This window comes from Anabrus simplex, chromosome 4 (assembly GCF_040414725.1).
Source record: "Anabrus simplex isolate iqAnaSimp1 chromosome 4, ASM4041472v1, whole genome shotgun sequence".
Classification (NCBI taxonomy): Eukaryota; Metazoa; Arthropoda; class Insecta; order Orthoptera; family Tettigoniidae; genus Anabrus; species Anabrus simplex.
Genome location: NC_090268.1, coordinates 366,018,562 through 366,040,316, shown reverse-complemented (window position 1 = coordinate 366,040,316; position 21,755 = coordinate 366,018,562). Strand labels below are relative to the sequence as shown.

Below are 21,755 nucleotides of genomic sequence, written 5' to 3'. Positions count from 1 at the left end.
GATACTGGTTCACCCAAAGCAAGTTGATGTTTTGTTTCTTTTCTTAAGCCATGTGGCAAGTGAGGCCCATAGTCACCAACGTCAGTTACTTTTGCTGCTATCTTAGATTTCCAAATCTCAGGTAATGTCATTATCTCGGACAACGCTCACTTCTGTATTCACCATAGAATTTATTATCTCGGTTTACCAAAACTAAGTTTTCGTTTCAAACTGAATTTGAATCGTAAATTTTTCATACTGGCGCATGGAAAACAAATGACTACGTGCTGCCGCCACTATCAAAATGTAAATAATTTTTTGATTCCATTCGGGGTTTGCAAATAATTTGTCAAGAATTATGTCCGCTATGAGCAGAAACGAATAAAGAAGCCTAATACGGCTTTCCAAAAGAGTGAATTGTTCTTGAATTTGGTGGCAGAGAGCATTAACATCATAGAGAATATGAAAACAAATTATATTCTACACATTGTATATTCCACTCAAATAATAAGGCAGTATTCTTTAATTTTTCATTAAAAATTCATAGTCAAATATCATACAAGATATAATTGAGAATTCATCTTAGGTCTACCTATGTTTAGGGAACTCCACGTTATATTTGATCATGTATAATACTGGCAGTGTGTTTCAAAATCAGGGTCGTTATAGTCCTCAAAGTATGTAGCATGTTCTTTTTATCTCTCTAGGAAGTTTGACGTTTTATTGTATAGTCTTGGTTATATTCCTCGTCGATGTGATTTTCTCTTTTAGTTAAATATTCCAGCTATCTACGAGCTGCCATCTTGAAAGGCTATTATCTTAGAGTTCCTCTTTTAGCGGCCAACCTTTCCCCGGTAAAATTTTAAACCAAGATAATACCCATTATCCGAGATAATGTTGTTGGTGAATACAAACGTAACTGTTATCTCAGTTTCCTTAACTTTAAACCACAATAAAAGCTTTTACTATCATCGGTGAATACAGGCCTGAGTAGACCACGTGACACACTGAGCCATGCTCCAAAGAATATGAGTTTGTTCTGGATTAAACATCACAACGCATGAGAAACGAAGCAATAATGTGAAATGATTGCACTGCAATAATCAAGACATACCGTGTGACACATCTCAATAGAAGCATTTATTTAAGCGAGTTGAAATAAACCTCCTATCCCCTAATTTTCCTGAAATTGAGAGCCAAGGTAAGTGTCAGTTTGTAGCTCGACAGTTGCTTTATAGACTGGTCGGAACACATAGTAATAAGCTTTAGTCATTTTCACCTCTCTATCACAACTTCACCAAAAAGAGAAAAATCATCCTAAATTCTACATAGCCTGAACATCGAATACGTCATCATGCCAGCGTTAAGAAGAGAATTTCCACGACGGCATCTAGAACCAGAGAGGGACACTGGAAATGTACAGCTAAAATGTGAGCACAACACGATGTTCTAAGGGTGGAACCTGAGGAACCATGAGCCATAAGAAGCCACCATCCAAGAATTGAGTCTCATCATCCAAATTAAGTCACTTTTTATCATTGTAATCCATCAATCTTTAGTACAAAAAACACAATCTTTCTTCTATAAGTAATATTTTCTATTAGTTTGTTGTGCTTAGAAGATATTTTCACCTTTCAACTTCACTCAGGTGTTGGTAGTTTTTGAGTGTGAATGTGGAGTAGATCCTATTATATTAGAGAATAGTGTTGTCTTCTATTGAATGATACTTCCAATTATTATCTCTAAAAATCATGATTCTAACTATCTGTAGTCTACATGCTTAAACTATACATTTAATGACATATTTTTGTGAACTGATCCAGGTTTAATTTATGATGAGTTAGATGTTGTCATCCGCCGGTATTTCACAACTTAGTGCTACTTTTCTAGTCATCAAGGACCATTTTAATTCAGTACGTTTGGAGTTTCAAAGTAAAAGTTAATAATAAATTATATCAGGTTAAGGATGAATTTAATTGGTGTTGAGTAATAAATTAAAAGTAGATGTTGATAAGAGTCGAAAGAAATGAAGTTGTGCTCATATAATACAATATTTCCAGTAATATGGTAGACGTACGACCAGTGTTGCCAACTTATATTTTCAAGATCCGCTAAATACTACCAAAAATCTACTAAAATTCTGCCAGAAATCCGATCTCAAATAATAATAATAATAATAATAATAATAATAATAATAATAATAATAATAATAATGATGATGATGATGATGATGATGTTGTCTGCACTCACCTGATCTGTGATTTTCACTGGGATTAACCCCCTGCCTGCGAGCCGGCGAGCTAAACTTTTAGGAGTTTTAGTGCCAGGTGCAAACTAGGTGAATCCCCTACCTCAGGAGCCACACACAGAACAGGCCAGTTCATTAAACGGTCTTCCTTCGTAGCATAAACATAAATGCTACTCTCTCAAAGTTTCATTACCTGTCGTCATTCATCAACTAAGAGAAAAGTACCCTTTCTCCACACATTACAAATTTATGATACCATGATGCGATAACATCAAATCCAAATAACATGTTTTCCTCATGTGACTGCTAGCTCCTGGTAAGAAATAGGGAATAGCTTGGAGACAGACTGGAGTACAAATTTTTTTAAAAATGTAAAATGGATAAAACACTAAATTCCGCTATAATAAATCTAGAATTCCGCCAAAAAGTCCGCTGTCCGCTAAATGATATATTTCTCCACCGACAGTCTTCTAATTCCGCCAAATTTAGCGGAAAATCCACTAAGTTGGCAACACTGTGTATGAGTCAGAATTTACTGTGGAGCATTTGCTAGGATAATTATGCATTTGTGTCGTATTTTGAAGAGCACTTGCTGCAGTTTTAGCAATGATTTATTAATAATAATGATTATTAAAAGGTGCTCAATCATGGAATTTATACTAGCCATGTGTGTAAACCCAGGCCATGTGCAAATTTACTGCATTTACTTGAAACTACATATTCTTCTAAATTATGGATTGAAACATCATTGATTAATGATTAGCATCATTCAAGTGATAATTTATAGATATGATCACTAATCTTTAGATAGCTGATGAAATAATCTGCTCAAAGTGAAGGTCATCCAGTTGGTAATTGATATTAGTCTCCCTATAAGGTGGTGGTGGTGGTGACTGTTTTAAGAAGTACAACTAGGCAACCATCCTCAGTCACCCCATAACAAGAATAATGACTAAACATTACGTCTAGGAGACCAATGAAGTTTCAATTATCGTGTACCTTGTGTATGTGTGTGGTTGTATGAATGAGTAACGTATTTACATGAATAATCCCCACCACCTAATTTGAAGAAGGTTCATTTTGAAAAAAAATGAAATGAGCTAAAATTCCTTCCATTGAAAGAGTAACGTATGCATAAACAAACATTTCACATCACTCCCCGAGTTCCACGTGGTCTTTACGCAATGATGAACATGACGGATACAGCTACTTTGCCAAAACATATCTGAGATAATAAAAATGCATTATCACTGCTATAAAATATATTTGCCATGAAAAATAGCAAGTAGGCCTTCTTACGTGACAGGTATTTCATTAATCTGAACTTGCAAAAGGCTCAATTCTTTGTCTCTTGCATCACTGGAATCCTCTCCAAAATTTCTTACAAATTCGTCACACTCCACATCTAAAACACTTTTAACATGAGGTCTCTTTTTACTCGGATAGTAACACGACCAGTGGTGAATAATTCTTGCAATGTAAACATTCCAACAGACACACCTGCAAAGTCGTTTGTTAGTTTTGCATCACAGTAAAACCTTGTTAACCTGCGAGTGGTCGCTAGCCAAAATGTAACGCGAGTGGTCGCGCGTGAGACTCTCTCTCACATTAAAATAAATGTGACATTTTTCACAGTTTTGTGGGGCGAAAGGCTGAAATTTACCACTGAAATCAAATGCAAGCTCTGCCTTATATATTTTAGATAAAAATGAAATAAAGAAAATTAAATGACGTATGGCTTTTAGTACCGGGAGTGTCCGAGGACAAGTTCGGCTCGCCAGGTGCAGGTTTATTTATTTGACTCTCGTAGGCGACCTGCGCGTTGTGATGAGGATGAAATTATGTTGAAGATGACACATACACTCAGCCCCCGTGCTAGTGAAATTAACCATTTATGGTTAAAATGCCTGACCCTGCCGGGAATCGAACCTGGGACCCCTGTGACCAAAGGCCAGCACGCTAAGCATTTAGCCGTGGAGTTGGACATACATATGAAATGATTAGCTGTTTATTAAAGACACAAATGGCTACTTAAAATAACATATGCAATGTACATAAAAATAACTTCCGTCCTGGAGTTGTAAAAAAAAAAAAAAGAAAAATCTCACACATGCATTATATCTAGTAACATTTACGTAAAAAGCAAGGTTTCTGAACACAATAACATTTTCAAAAACAAGAAGTGCTCATAATACAAATACTAACGCGTACAACAGGAGTAAGTTTTCCGCTCCACTTCAACACATAACAACAACGCCATTGGTCGTGCGATGAGAGAAACTCTCACACAGCGCGCACGGATATATAGGAACCTTTGTTCTGACTAGGGGAGGGGATGCTTACCCTTCAAATGTGAATCGCTCTACTCACGACAGTTATAAACTCAGCTAGAAGAGGGAACAGTCACCTCTCTTTCATCACTGTGAAGTAATATCACAATAAAAAATAATGTGAGAGAAAATCTCATATAGCGACCACTCGCGGGTTAATTCAAAGTCGTAGGGACACAAAAATGTGATTTCAAATTACGTGATTTCGAATTAACTGCCAACTCGTAATTCAGAATTGCCTACTCTTGCTGCATCACAAAATATTCTAAGATCCGTTACTGCATGCAATTAACATTAATTCAGAGTTTAAAACTTTCAAATGCCATGGAAAATACTATTTCCAAAATGTATCCCACAAGGCGCATATACAGTATTCAAATAATGCACTTGGATAACTCACTGGCAAACATAGCTTCAAGCTGTAGGAACAACTAAATATTTTGGCATCAATCACAGCAGTTTTAATGTGTCATTTAGTTTCAAGTTTGGATATGATGTTCGGACCTCATCAATGTTTTAAATTAAGACTGTAAATTGTGTCATATCAGAGTGTTGTTGTACGTACGACATTGTAACTGGTGTAAAACCTTCAATTATTATGTTTAATATATTTTAATTTAATTTTATTAAATGTAAATTATGACTAATACATGGTTCCCCTGTAAATATGTATTATAAATTTGTATAACTTCAAATATGTATTGTGTATAAGTTTGACCTCAAAATCTATATAGTCGAAAGCGGTAGAAAATTCTATAATGTTCATATATAAGATTTATTCTACTATAATTTGGTATATATGAAGGGTTCTAGAAACTTCCTGTAAGGTTAATTATCCAGATACATGTAGAGACATTAGGAATGTTGTAGAGATTTCTACGTGTATTCGAAAACGGTAAAAAAAGTTTGAGTACGCCATTCGACTAGCTGGTTGATCGATGTTTCGAGTGTGTTCCATTAGTGTTGTAAGAACCCTTCCAGAAATCGATAATTCTAGATGGGTATTTATTTATTTATTTATCGTATGATGAATCCACATGTATATAGTTCAGGGTAAATGTGCGTAGTCACAAGTCTGTACAATACTATAACTCTAGGTCTAGCATTTTGACCCAATCAACTGCTTCATCCGATGTGCGGTGAATGTCCATCAGCGTTCCTTTGAAAGCTCGAATTGGGCAGTCAGCAACAATGTGGTGGATTGACTGAGAAGATGCACCACAATCACAATCTGCAGACCTAGTCCAACCCCATTTGCACAACAGATAACCACATCTGCCTTGTCCAGTTCTTATCCGATTGTTGATTCTCCACTGTCGTCTTGGAAGATCAAATCCTTGTACTCGTTTAGAAGGATTCTCAACCAGATGTTTGTTCACTACCGAAGACTGATCCCACTGGGCTTTCCATGAACTGTTAACATGAAAAGAGGTTCTTTCAAGATCCATTGCTGTATGCCAGGGTGGTTTCCTTGATTTCAGTCGTTGATGTTCAGTGTGCGTAATATCTTGATGGATGGGTAGTTGGGGGTTCTGCTGAATGTTTTTCCAAACCTTTAGGAGAGCTTCTGATCGTCTTAGGGCTGGAGGTGCAATATTGTTGAGAACAGGAAGCCATAGTGTGTTCGTGCTCCGAATGCAACCCGAGATTATGCGCATTGCCTGATTGAGTTGTACATCGATCTTCTTTGTGTGAACACTATTGATCCAAGAGGGGCAGCAGTATTCAGCAACAGAATATGATAAGGCTAATGCTGTTGATCTTAGAACATGAGTATTGGCTCCCCATGATGTACCAGCAAGTTTCTGAAGAATATTATTTCTAGTTTTTACTTTAGCAGCTACATTTGAAAGATGTTGCTTGAAAGTCCAAGTTCTATTAAGTGTTATTCCCAAGTATTTTGGTGTACTGCAGAACGGCAACACTTCATCTCGGAATCTGACTGTTGGTTTGTAATTAGACTGTCTGTTGCGTAAGTGGAATGTAGATATAACTGTTTTTTGGGGATTTAGGAGAAGGCACCATTTCTTGAAGTATACATCCAAGGCTTCCAGATCAGTGGCTAAAGTAGTTTCAGCATCATAAAAGTTGGAGCACTGAGTCACCAAACAAATGTCATCAGCATAAATGAATTTTCTTGATGATGTGTCTGGGAGGTCATATATGTACAGACTGAAAAGAAGGGGGGAAAGGACTGATCCTTGAGGTAAACCATCATTTAATTTAAACACTCTACTTCTGTCATTATCAGCGTAGATCTGGAAGTACCTATTACTGAGCATATTGCTAAGTAAGGCCGTAAGTTTACGGCATGGGATCACACTCAAAAATTTTAGAAGGAGTCCTTCTCGCCAGACAGTATCATAGGCAGCTGATAGATCCAAAAAGGCAGCCACACTTACTGATTTCCTCTCATATCCATTTTCGATATACGTGGTGAGAGACAGTACTTGATCATTAAAACTTCTTCCAGGTCTAAATCCTGCTTGCTCTATAGGAATGTAGCTGTTGATTGTTCATAAATTCTATTGTAGATCAGTCGCTCAAGTGAAGTGCTATTGGACGGTAGCTTTCCACTTTAGATGGATCTTTATTTGGTTTCAGTATGGCTATTATCTTTGTTTTCTTCATCAGAGGTGATATGTTTCCAGTTTGCAGAATATTAGTGAAGAAGTTGGTTAACCATTTTATTGTGGCTGGTCTGCAATGAGCCAAAAATTCAGGATAAATTCCATCAAATCCTGCAGCTTTTCCAAGTTTCATACTTTTTATTGCGGCTTCAGTTTCCCCTTCTTTGAATGGAGTAGAGAATTTAGAAAACTGTGGTGCTGCCCTTTTCTTGATGTTCAACTTTAATTTGATATCCTTTTTGGTTCGCTTGTCTTTTGTGTTTTTAGAAACTGATATTAGATGATTAGCAAAATCATTCAGATTGATGGCTGTTTTGATCTCTTAGTTGCAGGGTTTGAAGAATCCAGTTTCCTAATTATAGACCAGGCCTTTCTGCTAGAATGGGTGTAATCTAGGGATTCCACTGTTTCATGCCAGATCCTTCTTCGACTCTCATCCAAGAATTGGAGGAGACCAGCTGCATTGTCGGAATTAGGATGTTCTTCATATTCTCGTAGTACTTCCTCACTCTCTGAACTCCAGCCAGGGATATACTGTACTCCTTATGATATCCTCTAGGGATGCATCGTCTTGTTGCACCTTTTATAACCCCTACAAATCTGCTGTAGATGTTGTATGTTGGTTCGATCCATCTTATATTGGAGTCTGTTTGCTTTGCAAATTCAGTCCAATTGGCTTTCTTGAAGTTCCATCTTGGTTTAGGATGTGAACGAACAACAGGTAAAGACATCCCAACCTCCAAGAGAACAGGCCTGTGTTGCCTATGTGGGAAACCGTTGAGCACTGTACATCGAACTTGACTGTGTGAATTATGAAGCCGATTTGTGAAACAAAGATCTGGGGTGTAGCCTCGAGACCAGCGAGCTGATTGAAAGGTAGGCAGGTCCTTAGCATCAAAAATCAGATTCAAATTTTCAGTTTCCATCCAGTCCACAAGAACTTCACCATTAGAGTCATTCTTGTTATATCCCCAAAGATGATGATGACTATTAAAATCACTGAGATATATAGTAGGATACTGCAGAGAAGGTTTAGGAGGATTAGGCCAAGTAATATCTGGTGGCTTGTACACATTAACTATTGTCAAGTTTTCAATGTTAACTGTAGTAGTAAAAATGTCATTTTCAGAATTTACTGATAGTAATTGGTAATTTGTTATATCATTCCTGACATAAGTTGCAAGGCCATAATTTTGATGATAGTTAGACGCTACCAATTTAAAGCCTGGAATTTTCCCCCTACTCTGTAACTGTAGTTCGTCTGCTGTGTGTGTTTCTTGGAGCACAATGATATCAACTGCATATTTCAGTGCAATCCTGGAAAGATACTCGCATTTCGCTCGACTAATCCCTTTAATATTCAATTGACAAATGCGCAGCGATGGTCCAATTCTACGAACAGTATATATATCGAGCTGTCAGTCAGTGAGACAGTCAGTGTCGGACTGGGAGTGAGTGTTGGACTCGGAGTCAGGTTGGACTTGAAGGCAAGTGATGGACTGCGAGTAACTGTTCGGCTCCAAAGTGGAGTCGGTGAGTTCATGCGAGTTCATGTCGGTTGAGTGTATGTTGTAGTGCGCAAGTCAGTGTTGTTGATATCTATACTTGTCAGAATCGACTTCAGGGTACTCCGCTATTAAGAGATGCAGTGTCACATGCTAGTATGTATAATTGTGTGTTGTGACTTACAGTGTAAATAAAGTAATTTATACAAGAAAGTGAATGTGTTCTCGTGATATATTTATTTCCGTCAAATAAAATCGCATTGCAGAACGATAAATTGGCGACCGTGACAGGACAACAACGAACTGGACGGGAAGCAGTCCGAAGTGATGCTTGCGGTTGTGGAGTCCATAGTTCAAGGCCCAGCGGAAAAAGCGAGTGCGCTGTGTGAAAGTACGACATGTTTATAATATTATTGGTTATATGTGTGCTTATGTCTTCCAATTGGAGCGTGGCTGAAGATGACCCAATATATATGGGGTCGAAACTAGTCCCAGTTTTATAAGACAATATACATTCTAATGGTATTGAATAGGTGGACACTTCCTACCCTTTGATAGTGATCAATTGTCAATACGGACCATAATGAAATTCATAACTTATGATAACTTCAAGCAACGAAAGAAAAAATTATTCAAAGACAAGGAGAAATCTATGCTGGCTCCCCAGTGCAAGTGCTATATTCATTGGATTACTGTACTGTATGCATGTTAGATGCCTTGTACTTGCACGGAAAGTACCCGATGGTGTTAAAACATCGTGGCTTAACAAACATTCCTATGATGAGGGGAGGAAGTAGGAAGTCTTTCGCTTCCGTCTGCATTGCAACACAGGCCAGTGACTATCCTTGTACGATTTCCTACCATTGTAATTCAGAAATGCCAACTCTTGCCATGTCACAAATTATTCTAAGACCTATTAATGCATCCAATCCCCTTGATTCACAGTTTAAACCTTTCAAATGCCGTGGGAAAAAAACGATTTCTGAAATGTATCCAACAAGGTGCATTTACATTATTCAAATAAAGCACATGGATAAATCACTGGCAAACGTAACCTCATGCAACGAAAGAAAAGAAAACAAGATTCAAAGACGAGGACAAATTATGCTGGCTCCCCTGTGCAAGTGCCTTCTTTTTTGGCATGGAAACATCGTGGCTTATCAAACTTTCCTATGACGAGGGGAGGAAGTCTTTCGCTTCTGTCTGCATTGCAACACAGTACAAGGACCCCATCTTCTTTAAAACCATACGTCCGTTTGATCTCGGCATTTTAAAGAAAAGATGCATTTTCGTCGGCATTGACAATATTGTTTGGTGCGTACGAATTGATTTTAATTATGACCCACGCTTTTTTGCCAACTGTTGGCATTGCCAGTGTTCATGGATTCTGCTTCTCTCCACACTGCCTGCTACATGACATTCTTTAAAATGCTGAATCCAAACGAATTACAGTTTCACTCAAACTTAGCAATTATGAAACACACTGTAGACACATCGAAGCGAGTGAAAGTGCAGAAAGCTACCCCTGCAGGTCCCGGAAGACATGTTTTACTGTAGCGCCGACAAAATTTGAATTTAAATTACTCTGTAAAATACTATTTTTTAAAATGTAACGGCAGTTTTGAAGTAAAAGTCTGAATTGTTTTGCGTTTAAATATGACACATGGGGTAGTTTTCTTCCATCTGCAGTTACGCAAAAAATGAAATGGCGTATGGCTTTTAGTGCCAAGAATGTCCGAGGACAAATTCAGCTTGATATGACACCCGTAGGCAACCTGCGGGTCGTGATGAGGATGAAATGATTATGAAGATGACACATACACCCAGCCCCCATGCCAGCGAAATTAACCAATTAAGGTTAAAATTCCCGACCCTGCCGGGAATCGAACCCAGGACCCCTGTGACCAAAGGCCAGCATGCTAACCACTTAGCCATGGAGCCGGACTGCAGTTACACAAACATAACTGTACATCCAATATAGAGAACTACATGAACCACGGGCGTGTTGCCAAAGTTGACGCACATAAAACCCGCACCCCAACTTCGTGCCTCAAATTGTTTTAATAAATATGCGGGGATTATTCGCATAAATACGGTAGTTAGAAATATTCTCGTCATGTCATTCATTGCTCATGTGATGTGTTATTAAAATGTGGTTTATAATTCGACCTCATGTTCATCATGGAGGTAAGATCATTTCAACATTTTCTTTGTTGATATTTATGTGACACAGAGTGAATTTAGATCAGGACTGAATTCATTAATTAATTTAATTGAGAAATAAGATTGTAATATATTCTAAAAAGGATTAATGGTTCACCTTGGGATCTCTCATGATGCACGCTGAGTTAGCCAGGGAAAGGCAGGAAATACATTGATCAGTACTGAAAAGGTGGACTCCCCTCAATTTTTAATTATTTTAAGAATTCATTGTCAATACGGACTTGCAACTTTTATTATAATTTGGATCCACCTTATTCAATACATAAAAACTGTTGTTTAGATGAAATTACAACATTTATTTCAATCAGAACTAGTTTCGACGCCCATTTGCATCATCATCAGCTGATATAGGTTCTTGGAAAAATTGGCAATCACATAAGTTTATCTACATCAAATTGAACACATATCTAGGTCAAAAAGGACGAAGTTTTAAAATTAGATATACAGAACATACTAATGCCATAAAATATAACAGATTTCAGCTGTAGGCAAGCATGTACATGATCTAAAGCATAAATTCACATCTATAGAACAGGACATTGAGATCTTGGAGAGCTTAGGAAAAGGAAGTTTGCTGGATGTTACGGAGGGTTGCTATATACACCTGGATCAGTATTTTAATCCAAACTTTAATTTAAATGAAATTTCTGAAAAATCAAATATTCTTTTTGATTTCCTTATTGAGTTTAAAAAAAAAATACATATCCCGGTCAATAGGGCAGTGTTTCATATTACGTGTAATAGCTTTACTAGTTGCTTTTTATGATCACGCCCTCCGGAGCTCCAACAATTTGCCGCTCCTCAGTTGCTCCTCCCACTTTCCCCTATTTCCCCCCTTCGGTCCCGACCAACCTTGGACGCTTGATTACTATCACAACACTGCTCGCTAGGCTTCATAGTGCTTCGCATGGACAGCGATCTTTTGAGGTGAGTCACGTAAAAACGTTTACGTTATAAGACGTAATTTTATATATTGCCTCTTGGTTCGTGTTTGTGGGTTACTGTAGTCACGTCCTAGTTCGTGAACCATGGGCAACGGCTGAGTGGCCTAGTAAGTGGTCCTGAGAGTCGGGATACCAGTTGCTATGGAATGGGAGTGGGCATCTCGGACATATTCTGAGTCGTGGCCCTCCTTGTGTTCAGGCGGCTAGGACTATACAATTCACCGGTGGTCCATAACCCGTTAGAGGAGAGATCCTCACTTGGACTATGTGCAAGTAGGCAGCATCCTGCTTCATGAATTAACCGAGCTCAGAACACTTTAAGCAAGCCTCGGACCTATGGGAGTAATGGAGTCCCACTCCCATTTGACAGGCGAGGGACTCCTTGGAAACAACATGGCGAACAAAATGGAATTCGATGGGGAGCTATCAATATTAATGGGGCTTAAGGATGAAAGAAGGTAGAACTGGCTGAGTCAGCAAAGAGGATGCATCTGGATGTGCTAGGAGTAAGTGATATTCGGGTAAGGGGAGATAATGAGGAAGAGATAGGAGATTATAAAGTGTACTTGACGGGTGTTAGAAAGGGAAGTGCAGAGTCTGGGGTAGGGCTCTTTATCAGGAATACCATTGCACGCAACATAGTTTCTGTTAGGCACGTAAATGAGCGAATGATGTGGGTAGATTTGTCAGTGGGAGGAATTAGGACAAGAATTGTGTCCGTGTATTCACCATGTGAGGGTGCAGATAAGGATGAAGTTGACAAGTTTTATAAAGCATTGAGTGACATCGTGGTCAGGGTGAACAGCAAGGATAGAATAGTGCTAATGGGCGATTGCAAAGCGAGAGTTGGGAATAGAACTGAAGGATACGAGAGGGTGATTGGTAAATGTGGGGAGAATATGGAAGCTAATGGGAATGGGAAGCGTTTGCTGGACTTCTGTGCTAGTATGGGTTTAGCTGTTACGAATACATTCCTCAAGCATAAGGCTATTCACCGCTACACATGGGACACTAAAGGCACCAGATCCACAATAGACTATATCTTAACGGACTTTGAATTCAGGAAATCTGTTAGGAATGTACGAGTTTTTCACGAATGTTTCGATGATACAGACCACTATCTGATCTGTAGTGAACTAAGTATCTCTAGGCCTAGGGTAGAGAAAGTGAAATCTGTCTGCAAACGAATAAGAGTAGAAAATCTCCAGAACGAGGAAATTAGACAGAAGTACATGGATATGATTAGTGAGAAGTTTCGAACAGTAGACAGTAAGCAGGTTCAGGATATAGAAAGTGAATGGGTGGCATACAGCGATGCTGTAGTAGAAACAGCAAAGGAATGCCTAGGAACAACTGTGTGTAAAGATGGGAAAAGGCGAATATCTTGGTGGAATGATGAAGTGAGAGCAGCCTGTAAACGCAAAAAGAAGGCTTATCAGAAATGGCTCCAAACAAGGGCCGAGGCAAACAGGGATTTGTACGTAGATGAAAGAAACAGAGCGAAACAAATATTTGTTGAATCCAAAAAGAAGTCATAGGAAGATTTTGGTAATAACCTGGAAAGGCTAGGTCAAGCAGCAGAGAAACCTTTCTGGACAGTAATAAAGAATCTTAGGTAGGGAGGGAAAAAGGAAATGAACAGTGTTTTGAGTAATTCAGGTGAACTCATAATAGATCCCAGGGAATCACTGGAGAGGTGGAGGGAATATTTTGAACATCTTCTCAATGTAAAAGGAAATCATTCTGGTGGTGTTGCAAACAGCCAAGCTCGTGGGGAGGAGGAAAATGATGTTGGTGAAATTATGCTTGAGGAAGTGGAAAGGATAGTAAATAAACTCCATTGTCATAAAGCAGCAGGAATAGATGAAATTAGACCTGAAATGGTTAAGTATAGTGGGAAGGCAGGGATGAAATGGCTTCACAGAGTAGTAAAATTAGCGTGGAGTGTTGGTAAGGTACCTTCGGATTGGACAAAAGCAGTAATTGCACCTATCTATAAGCAAGGGAACAGGAAGGATTGCAACAACTATCGAGGTATCTCATTGATTAGTATACCAGGCAAAGTATTCACTGGCATCTTGGAAGGGAGGGTGCGATCAGTCGTTGAGAGGAAGTTGGATGAAAACCAGTGTGGTTTCAGACCACAGAGAGGCTGTCATGATCAGATTGTCAGTATGCGCGAGGTAATTGAAAAATGCTACGAGAGGAATAGGAAGTTGTGTTTATGTTTCGTAGATCTAGAGAAAGCCTATGACAGGGTACCGAGGGAAAAGATGTTCGCCATACTGGGGGACTATGGCATTAAAGGTAGATTATTAAAATCAATCAAAGGCATTCATGTTGACAATTGGGCTTCAGTGAGAATTGATGGCAGAATGAGTTCTTGGTTCAGGGTACTTACAGGAGTTAGACAAGGCTGTAATCTTTCACCTTTGCTGTTCATAGTTTACATGGATCATCTGCTGAAAGGTATAAAATGGCAGGGAGGGATTCAGTTAGGTGGAAATGTAGTAAGCAGTTTGGCCTATGCTGACGACTTGGTCTTAATGGCAGACTGTGCCGAAAGCCTGCAATCTAATATCTTGGAACTTGAAAATACCGTAGGTGCAATGAGTATGGTATGAAAATTAGCCTCTCGAAGACTAAATTGATGTCAGTAGGTAAGAAATTCAACAGAATTGAATGTCAGATTGGTGATACAAAGCTAGAACTGGTCGATAATTTCAAGTATTTAGGTTGTGTGTTCTCACAGGATGGTAATATGGTAAGTGAGATTGAATCAACGTGTCGTAAAGCAAATTCAGTGAGCTCACAGCTGTGATCAACAGTATTCTGTAAGAAGGAAGTCAGCTCCCAAACGAAACTATCTTTACATCGGTCTGTTTTCAGACCAACTTTGCTTTACGGGAGCGAAAGCTGGCTGGACTCAGGATATCTTATTCATAAGTTAGAAGTAACAGACATGAAAGTAGCAAGAATGATTGCTGGTACAAACAGGTGGGAACAATGGCAGGAGGGTACTCGGAATGAGGAGATAAAGGCTAATTTAGGAATGAACTCGATGGATGAAGCTGTAGGCATAAACCGGCTTCGGTGGTGGGGTCATGTGAGGCAAATGGAGGAGGATAGGTTACCTAGGAGAATAATGGACTCTGCTATGGAGGGTAAGAGAAGTAGAGGGAGACCAAGACGACGATGGCTAGACTCGGTTTCTAACGATTTAAAGATAAGAGGTATAGAACTAAATGAGGCCACAACACTAGTTGCAAATCGAGGATTGTGGCGACGTTTAGTAAATTCACAGAGGCTTGCAGACTGAACGCTGAAAGGCATAACAGTCTATAATGATAATGTATGTATGTATGTATGTATGTATGTATGTATGTATGTATGTATGCCTCTTCAGTTAAGTGATAGTTTATTACATTCCTATTATTTCAGGTTCGCATTGAACTGGGAACGTTATACTTGTTAACATCTTAAAGGACCGATTGCTCGTTTCCACCTCACTAGGATAGCTCCATTAAAGCGACTCTGAATATTTTATTGAAGTATTTTAATACGATTCTACGTCACGTTTTAAGAATGTGATAAATTAAGCTAATGTTTCTTCAAGACTATTTTATTTTTAAGTTGTTGTTCTTTTAAATCCACGTTATTTTATTAGTAAGCAAACCGGTTTGCATATGTTTTTATTTAAGATTTACGACTCGCAAGTCTCGGACTTGTAGAAAATATGGACTCTGAGACAGTACAATCGTAACACAGTTTTAACTTGTTAATATGGTTTTAAATTGTGTCAATTTGATGTAGATAAACTTATGTGATTGCCAATTTTTCCAAAAACATATATCAGCTGATGATGACGCAAATGATCGTCAAAACTAGTTCTGTTTGAAATATATGTTGTAATTTCATCCAAACAACAGTTTTTTATGTATTGAACAAGGTGGATCCAAATTATAATAAAAGTTGTAATCTTGGTTCAATACGGACAAACAATGAAATTTATTAATTTAATACGGACTTGAGTATGAAATTTTTGAATGTGAAATTTATTTCATGCAATAATCTTTCCAAGATATAACCTCTGCCTTTGCCACTCAAGGTCATACCAATGACCCGGTCAGGCTGATGCTGCTGCTGCCAACATAATGTTTCCTCTAACAGCAAATCATAACTAGGCTCGCTCCAGAGAAAATTCACTAACGTATTGTACTTTAAAGACAACTTGATGTAGTCAGTAGAGCTTTAATAAATACTATTCCAATTAATAGGAACACAGAAAAACCAATAAAAAAGAAGGTTCTCACTTTTTCATTTTAAAAACATGAGGTGTACTACATTTACACAAAATGAGAAAAAAAACTGTAAGGCATCAACAACTTCTTACCTCAAAAAATTCCTTTAAGACAGATACATAAGCATTTCTCTGTTGCTTTGAACTGCCGCACCCTTTAATTAAAATTTCAAATATTCTTGTCAGCAACAAAGTGGGAGTTTTCTTGGAGTTGTCATTAAATGCAGTCAGCTCCCACCAGACTTGCTTCTTCACTTCCTCAGGCAATACGATGTGTTTCATTAACGTTGAGAGAGAATACAGGAGTGCCTGGAGAGGGAACTTTTTCTCAGCTACTACAGCCAAGCAATCAGGTATGACTTCTGGGCACAACACTGCACTTCCCTTCACCAATGCTGTCTGCTATAGAATAACACAGAAAAATGAATAAATGTTCCAAAAAATATTAAAACATACACAATAATAGTTACTAACCCATTTAACAGAAATAACCAACTGAGTTTAAGGCTACATGTACACTATCTGGACATCTACTCGACCCAGGGGACCGATTTTCAGAATTTAGCCAAACCTTCCCATCTGATTGTCACGTGGTACAGAATCATTCATCACTACAGCTGACGTTCACAGACCAGTGAGGTTTATGGCCAGGAGCCTGAGTCTAGAACCTCAGTTATCGTATTTTCTGGCGCAGAACCATGATTCTAGCTGCACAATTAGTGACACTGTGGAAATCATGGATGATGGTTCACACAATGTCACGTGACTTTACTGTACTACCCTCTTCAATACTTGATGGTCCTTGACGGAGGTGGTGATTATTATTTTAACAGGAAGTACAACTGGGCAACCATCCTCTATTAACACTGATAAAGGTATTAGCAAAAGAAAGGGAAAGATCATGAAGGATTTAAAATGAAAACTCCCAAAGCCTCGCAAACCTAATACCAGCAGGGTCAGAAGAGAACAAAAGCTGACCAAGGTGAGTTGGATAGGAAAGAATAAAGTGAGGAGATTGGCACAAGTGGAATCAATGCCAGATTGAACTAGCAGTGTTGTTGCCACCCCACACTCACAAGTTGAGAGCCAATGGGGCCCATTTCAATCACTTCTTAAAAGCACAGATCGAGTCAGTTATGCAGTTTGGGTCACATAACTGTTAGCTTGCATCCAGGATGTTGTTGTTTGAGTCATCAGTCCATAGACTGGTTTGATGCAGCTCTCCATGCCACCCTATCCTGTGCTAACCTTTTCATTTCTACGTAACTATTGCATCCTACATCTGCCCTAATCTGCTTGTCATATTCATACCTTGGTCTACCCCTACCATTCTTACCTCCTACACTTCCTTCAAAAATCAACTGAACAAGTCCTGGGTGTCTTAAGATGTGTCCTATCATTCTATCTCTTCTTCTCGTCAAATTTAGCCAAATTGATCTCCTCACCAATTTGATTCAGTATCTCTTCATTCGTGATTCGATCTATCCATCTCACCTTCAGCATTCTTCTGTAACACCACATTTCAAAAGCTTCTATTCTCTTTCTTTCTGAGCCAGTTATCGTCCATGTTTCACTTCCATACAATGCCACGCTCCACACGAAAGTTTTCAAAAACATCTTTCTAATTCTGATATCAATGTTTGAAGTGAGAAAATTTCTTTTCTTAAGAAAGCTCTTCCTTACTTGTGCTAGTCTGCATTCTATGTCCTCCTTACTTCTGCCATCGTTAGTTATTTTACTACCCAAGTAACAATATTCATCTACTTCCTTTAAGACTTCAGTTCCTAATCTAATATTTCCTGCATCACCTGCCTTCGTTCGACTGCACTCCATTACTTTTGTTTCCAACTTATTTATTTTCATCTTGTACTCCTTACCCAAGACTTCATCCATACCATTCAGCAACTTCGAGATCTTCTGCAGTCTCAGATAGAATAACAATATCATTGGCAAATCTCAAGGTTTTGATTTCTTCTCCTTGGACTGTGATTACCTTTCCAAATTTCTCTTTGATTTCCTTTACTGCCTGTTCTATGTAAACATTGAAAAGGAGAGGGGACAAACTGCAGCCTTGCCTCACTCCTTTCTGGATTGCTGCTTCTTTTTCAAAGCCCTCGATTCTTATAACTGCAGACTGATTTTTATACAGATTGTAGATAATTCTTCGTTCTCGGTATCTGATCCCTATCATCTTCAGAATCATAAATAGCTTGGTCCAATCAACATTATCGAATGCCTTTTCTAGATCTACGAATGCCATGTACGTGGGCTTGTCCTTCTTGATTCGATCCTCTAAGATCAGACATAAAGTCAGGATAGCTTCACGTGTTCCTACATTTCTTCTGAAGCCAAATTGATCTTCTCCCAACTCAGCTTCAACTTGTTTTTCCATTCTTCTGTAAATAATACGTGTTAAAATTTTGCAGGCATGAGATACTAAACTAATGGTGCGGTAGTTTTCACACCTGTCAGCACCGGCTTTCTTGGGAATAGGTATAACAACATTCTGCTGAAAATCGGATGGGACTTCTCCTGTCTCATACATCTTGCACACTAAATGAAATAACCTTGCCATGCTGGTTTCTCCTAAGGCAGTCAGTAATTCAGAGGGAATGTCATCAATTCCAGGTGCCTTGTTCCTATTGAGGTCACTCACAGCTCTGTCAAACTCTGACCTCAAAATTGGGTCTCCCATTTCATCAGCATCAACAGCCTCTTCATGTTCCAGAACCAAATTATCTATATCTTTACCTTGATACAACTGTTGGATATGCTCCTGCCATCTTTCTGCCTTGTCTTCTTTCCCTAGAAGTGGTTTTCCATCTGAGCTCTTAATATTCATACACCTAGATTTCCTTTCTCCAAAGGTTTCCTTGATTTTCCTGTATGCAGCATCTACCTTTCCCAGGACCATACAGCCTTCGACATCATTGCATTTCTCCTTCAGCCATTCCTCCTTAGCTACCTTGCACTTTCTATCCACTTCATTCTTTAATCGCCTGTATTCTTTTCTGCCCTCTTCATTTCTAGCATTCTTGTATTTTCGTCGTTCATCAATGAGGTCTAGTATCTCCTGAGTTATCCACTGATTCTTAGTTGATCTTTTCTTCCTTCCTAACATTTCTTCAGCAGCCCTACTGACTTCATTTTTCATGACTCTCCTCTCTTCCTCTATAGTGTTTCCTTCAGCCTTTTCATTTAGTCCTTGTGCAACATGTTCCTTGAAACAATCCCTCACATTCTTTTCTTTCAACTTGTCTAGATCACATCTTTTTGCATTCTTTCCTTTCTTCAATTTCTTCAACTTCATTTGGCATTTCATGACCAACAAGTTGTGGTCAGAGTCCACATCTGCTCCTGGGAAAGTTTTGCAATCCAACACCTGGTTTCTGAATCTCTGCCTAATCATAATGAAGTCTATTTGATACCTTCCAGTGTCTCCAGGTCTCGTCCACGTATACAGCCGTCGTTTGTGGTGTTTGAACCAAGTATTGGCAAGGACTAAATTATGATCAGTGCAGAATTCAACCAGACGACTTCCTCTTTCGTTCCTTTGTCCCAATCCAAATTCTCCTACTGTACTACCTTCTCTTCCTTGGCCTACCACTGCATTCCAGTCTCCCATCACAATTAGATTCTCGTCACCTTTTACATATTGTATTAAATCTTCTATCTCCTCATATATTCTTTCGATTTCTTCATCATCCGCTGAACTAGTAGGCATATAGACCTGCACTATTGTGGTGGGCATTGGTTTGGTGTCTATCTTGACGACAATAATTCTTTCACTATGCTGGTCGTAGTAGCTTACCCGCTGCCCTATTTTCTTATTCATTATTAAACCAACTCCTGCATTTCCTCTGTTTGATTTTGTGTTGATAATTCGGTAGTCGCCTGACCAAAAATCTTGTTCTTCCTGCCAACGTACTTCACTTATGCCAACTACATCTAACTTTAGCCTATCCATCTCCCTTTTCAGATTCTCTAACCTACCACAACGATTCAAACTTCTAACATTCCACGCTCCGACTCGCAGAATGTCAGTATCCATCCTCCTGATGATCGCCCCCTCTCGTGTAGTCCCCACCCGGAGATCCGAATGGGGGACTAGTTTACCTCCGGAATATTTTACCCGGGAGGAAGCCATCATCAGTACATCAGTGCATCCAGGATATAGGTTCGAATCCTACTGTCTGCAACCCTTGAAGATGGTTTACTGTTGTTTACCATTTTTACATACCAGGCAAATGCTGGAGCTGTACTTAATTAAGGCCATGGTCACTTCTTTCCATGTCCTATCCCACTGTCGCTGAAAGACATATCTGCATCAGAGCGATGTAAAACAAATAGAAAAAAAAAAAGTAAATTACAACCCCCCACAGATGGTCTGCTCAGCCAGGGTTTGGTTAGGATTGTTTCTTCCCATTTCCACTTCACAATCACACCTCTGATAGTCGACTTCGACAACTTGAAGGATTGATATGATCCTGACTTACTGAAATGTCAACCAATAACTATTCCATGTTAGAAGTTAACCCATTGCCTTGCAATGACGGAAATTTCCGTCATTGTCCGCGGATTACCATAAATGCAATGACGGAAATTTCCGTCCACCCTCTTTATTGCTTTGTTGAGGTTTCCAAGGATACATATCGATATTTCTTTGGAATCCCAACATGTCTACGAGATATTGGTAATCGTATTTCAGCTATCTTTGCCCTTCACCTACGTATTTCGCCGCCAAAGAGTCTAAATACGATTGAGTAAATTGCCGCGTAAAGCTTTCGTGAAGGTAAAGTCAATGTTATGGCCGAGTCGGATGAAGCTCAAATATTACGTTTTTTGGAGGAAAGCGATGTCAGTGATGGTTTTTTCGATGAAAGTGATACTGAATTACCTTCAAGTGACGTTAGCAGTAGTAATTCTGAAGAATTAGATGACATTATTGAAGAAAATGAAGACGGGAACGCAGGTGGGCGTGTGCATAACCTAGAAAACTGAACGTGTACACAGACAGACAATGTACCAAATAATATGTGGTGTAATCTTCTTGCTACCACAGAGTTCAGTTCTCCAAGCCCCATAGTTTTTCTTCTGCTGAAAGAAGGTATTGATCCGGTTTGTCAGTCTGGTATTTATTATTATTATTATTATTATTATTATTATTATTATTATTAATATTATTATTATTATTTCCTTATGAACAACTAATGAGCGCAATTAAACTTATTTAGCTGATGTCGTTGACTTTTCCTTCTCCCAAAATCTCTTCATCTTCTTACTGTGGATTTTCTTGCGAGGTCTGCTATGACTGCAGAGGAAAGAATCCCAAGGGAAAGAACAGGGGTGAATACCGCTATGAATGTGATAAGTGTAAGATGGCACTGCATGTATATGAGTGTTTTAAGATCTACCACACTGTGTTGAACTATTGTTAGAATGTGAAATGTGTTTCAGTGTGTTAACTTGCTGTAGCAAAAGTGATCTCTTTTAAGTCAGATTAAATTGCAATCAATGTATATTTATTTTCAAGAAAAATTGCAGTTCAATGGGTTAAAAAGCTATCTTTGCACCACCCATTCTGCAGGTATCTCAT

At 38.7% G+C, this 21,755-nt stretch overlaps 1 protein-coding gene across 1 annotated transcript in view; it reads right to left on the bottom strand.

The window, feature by feature from the left end:
- Positions 1-21,755, bottom strand: part of l(2)k09022 (HEAT repeat containing 1 homolog l(2)k09022) — a 371,041-nt gene that overhangs the window by 213,341 nt on the left and 135,945 nt on the right. The window contains exon 9 of the mRNA XM_067145803.2: positions 16,253-16,561. Within this exon, the coding sequence (XP_067001904.2) occupies positions 16,253-16,561 (309 nt within the window). The remainder of the gene's footprint in view (positions 1-16,252; positions 16,562-21,755) is intronic.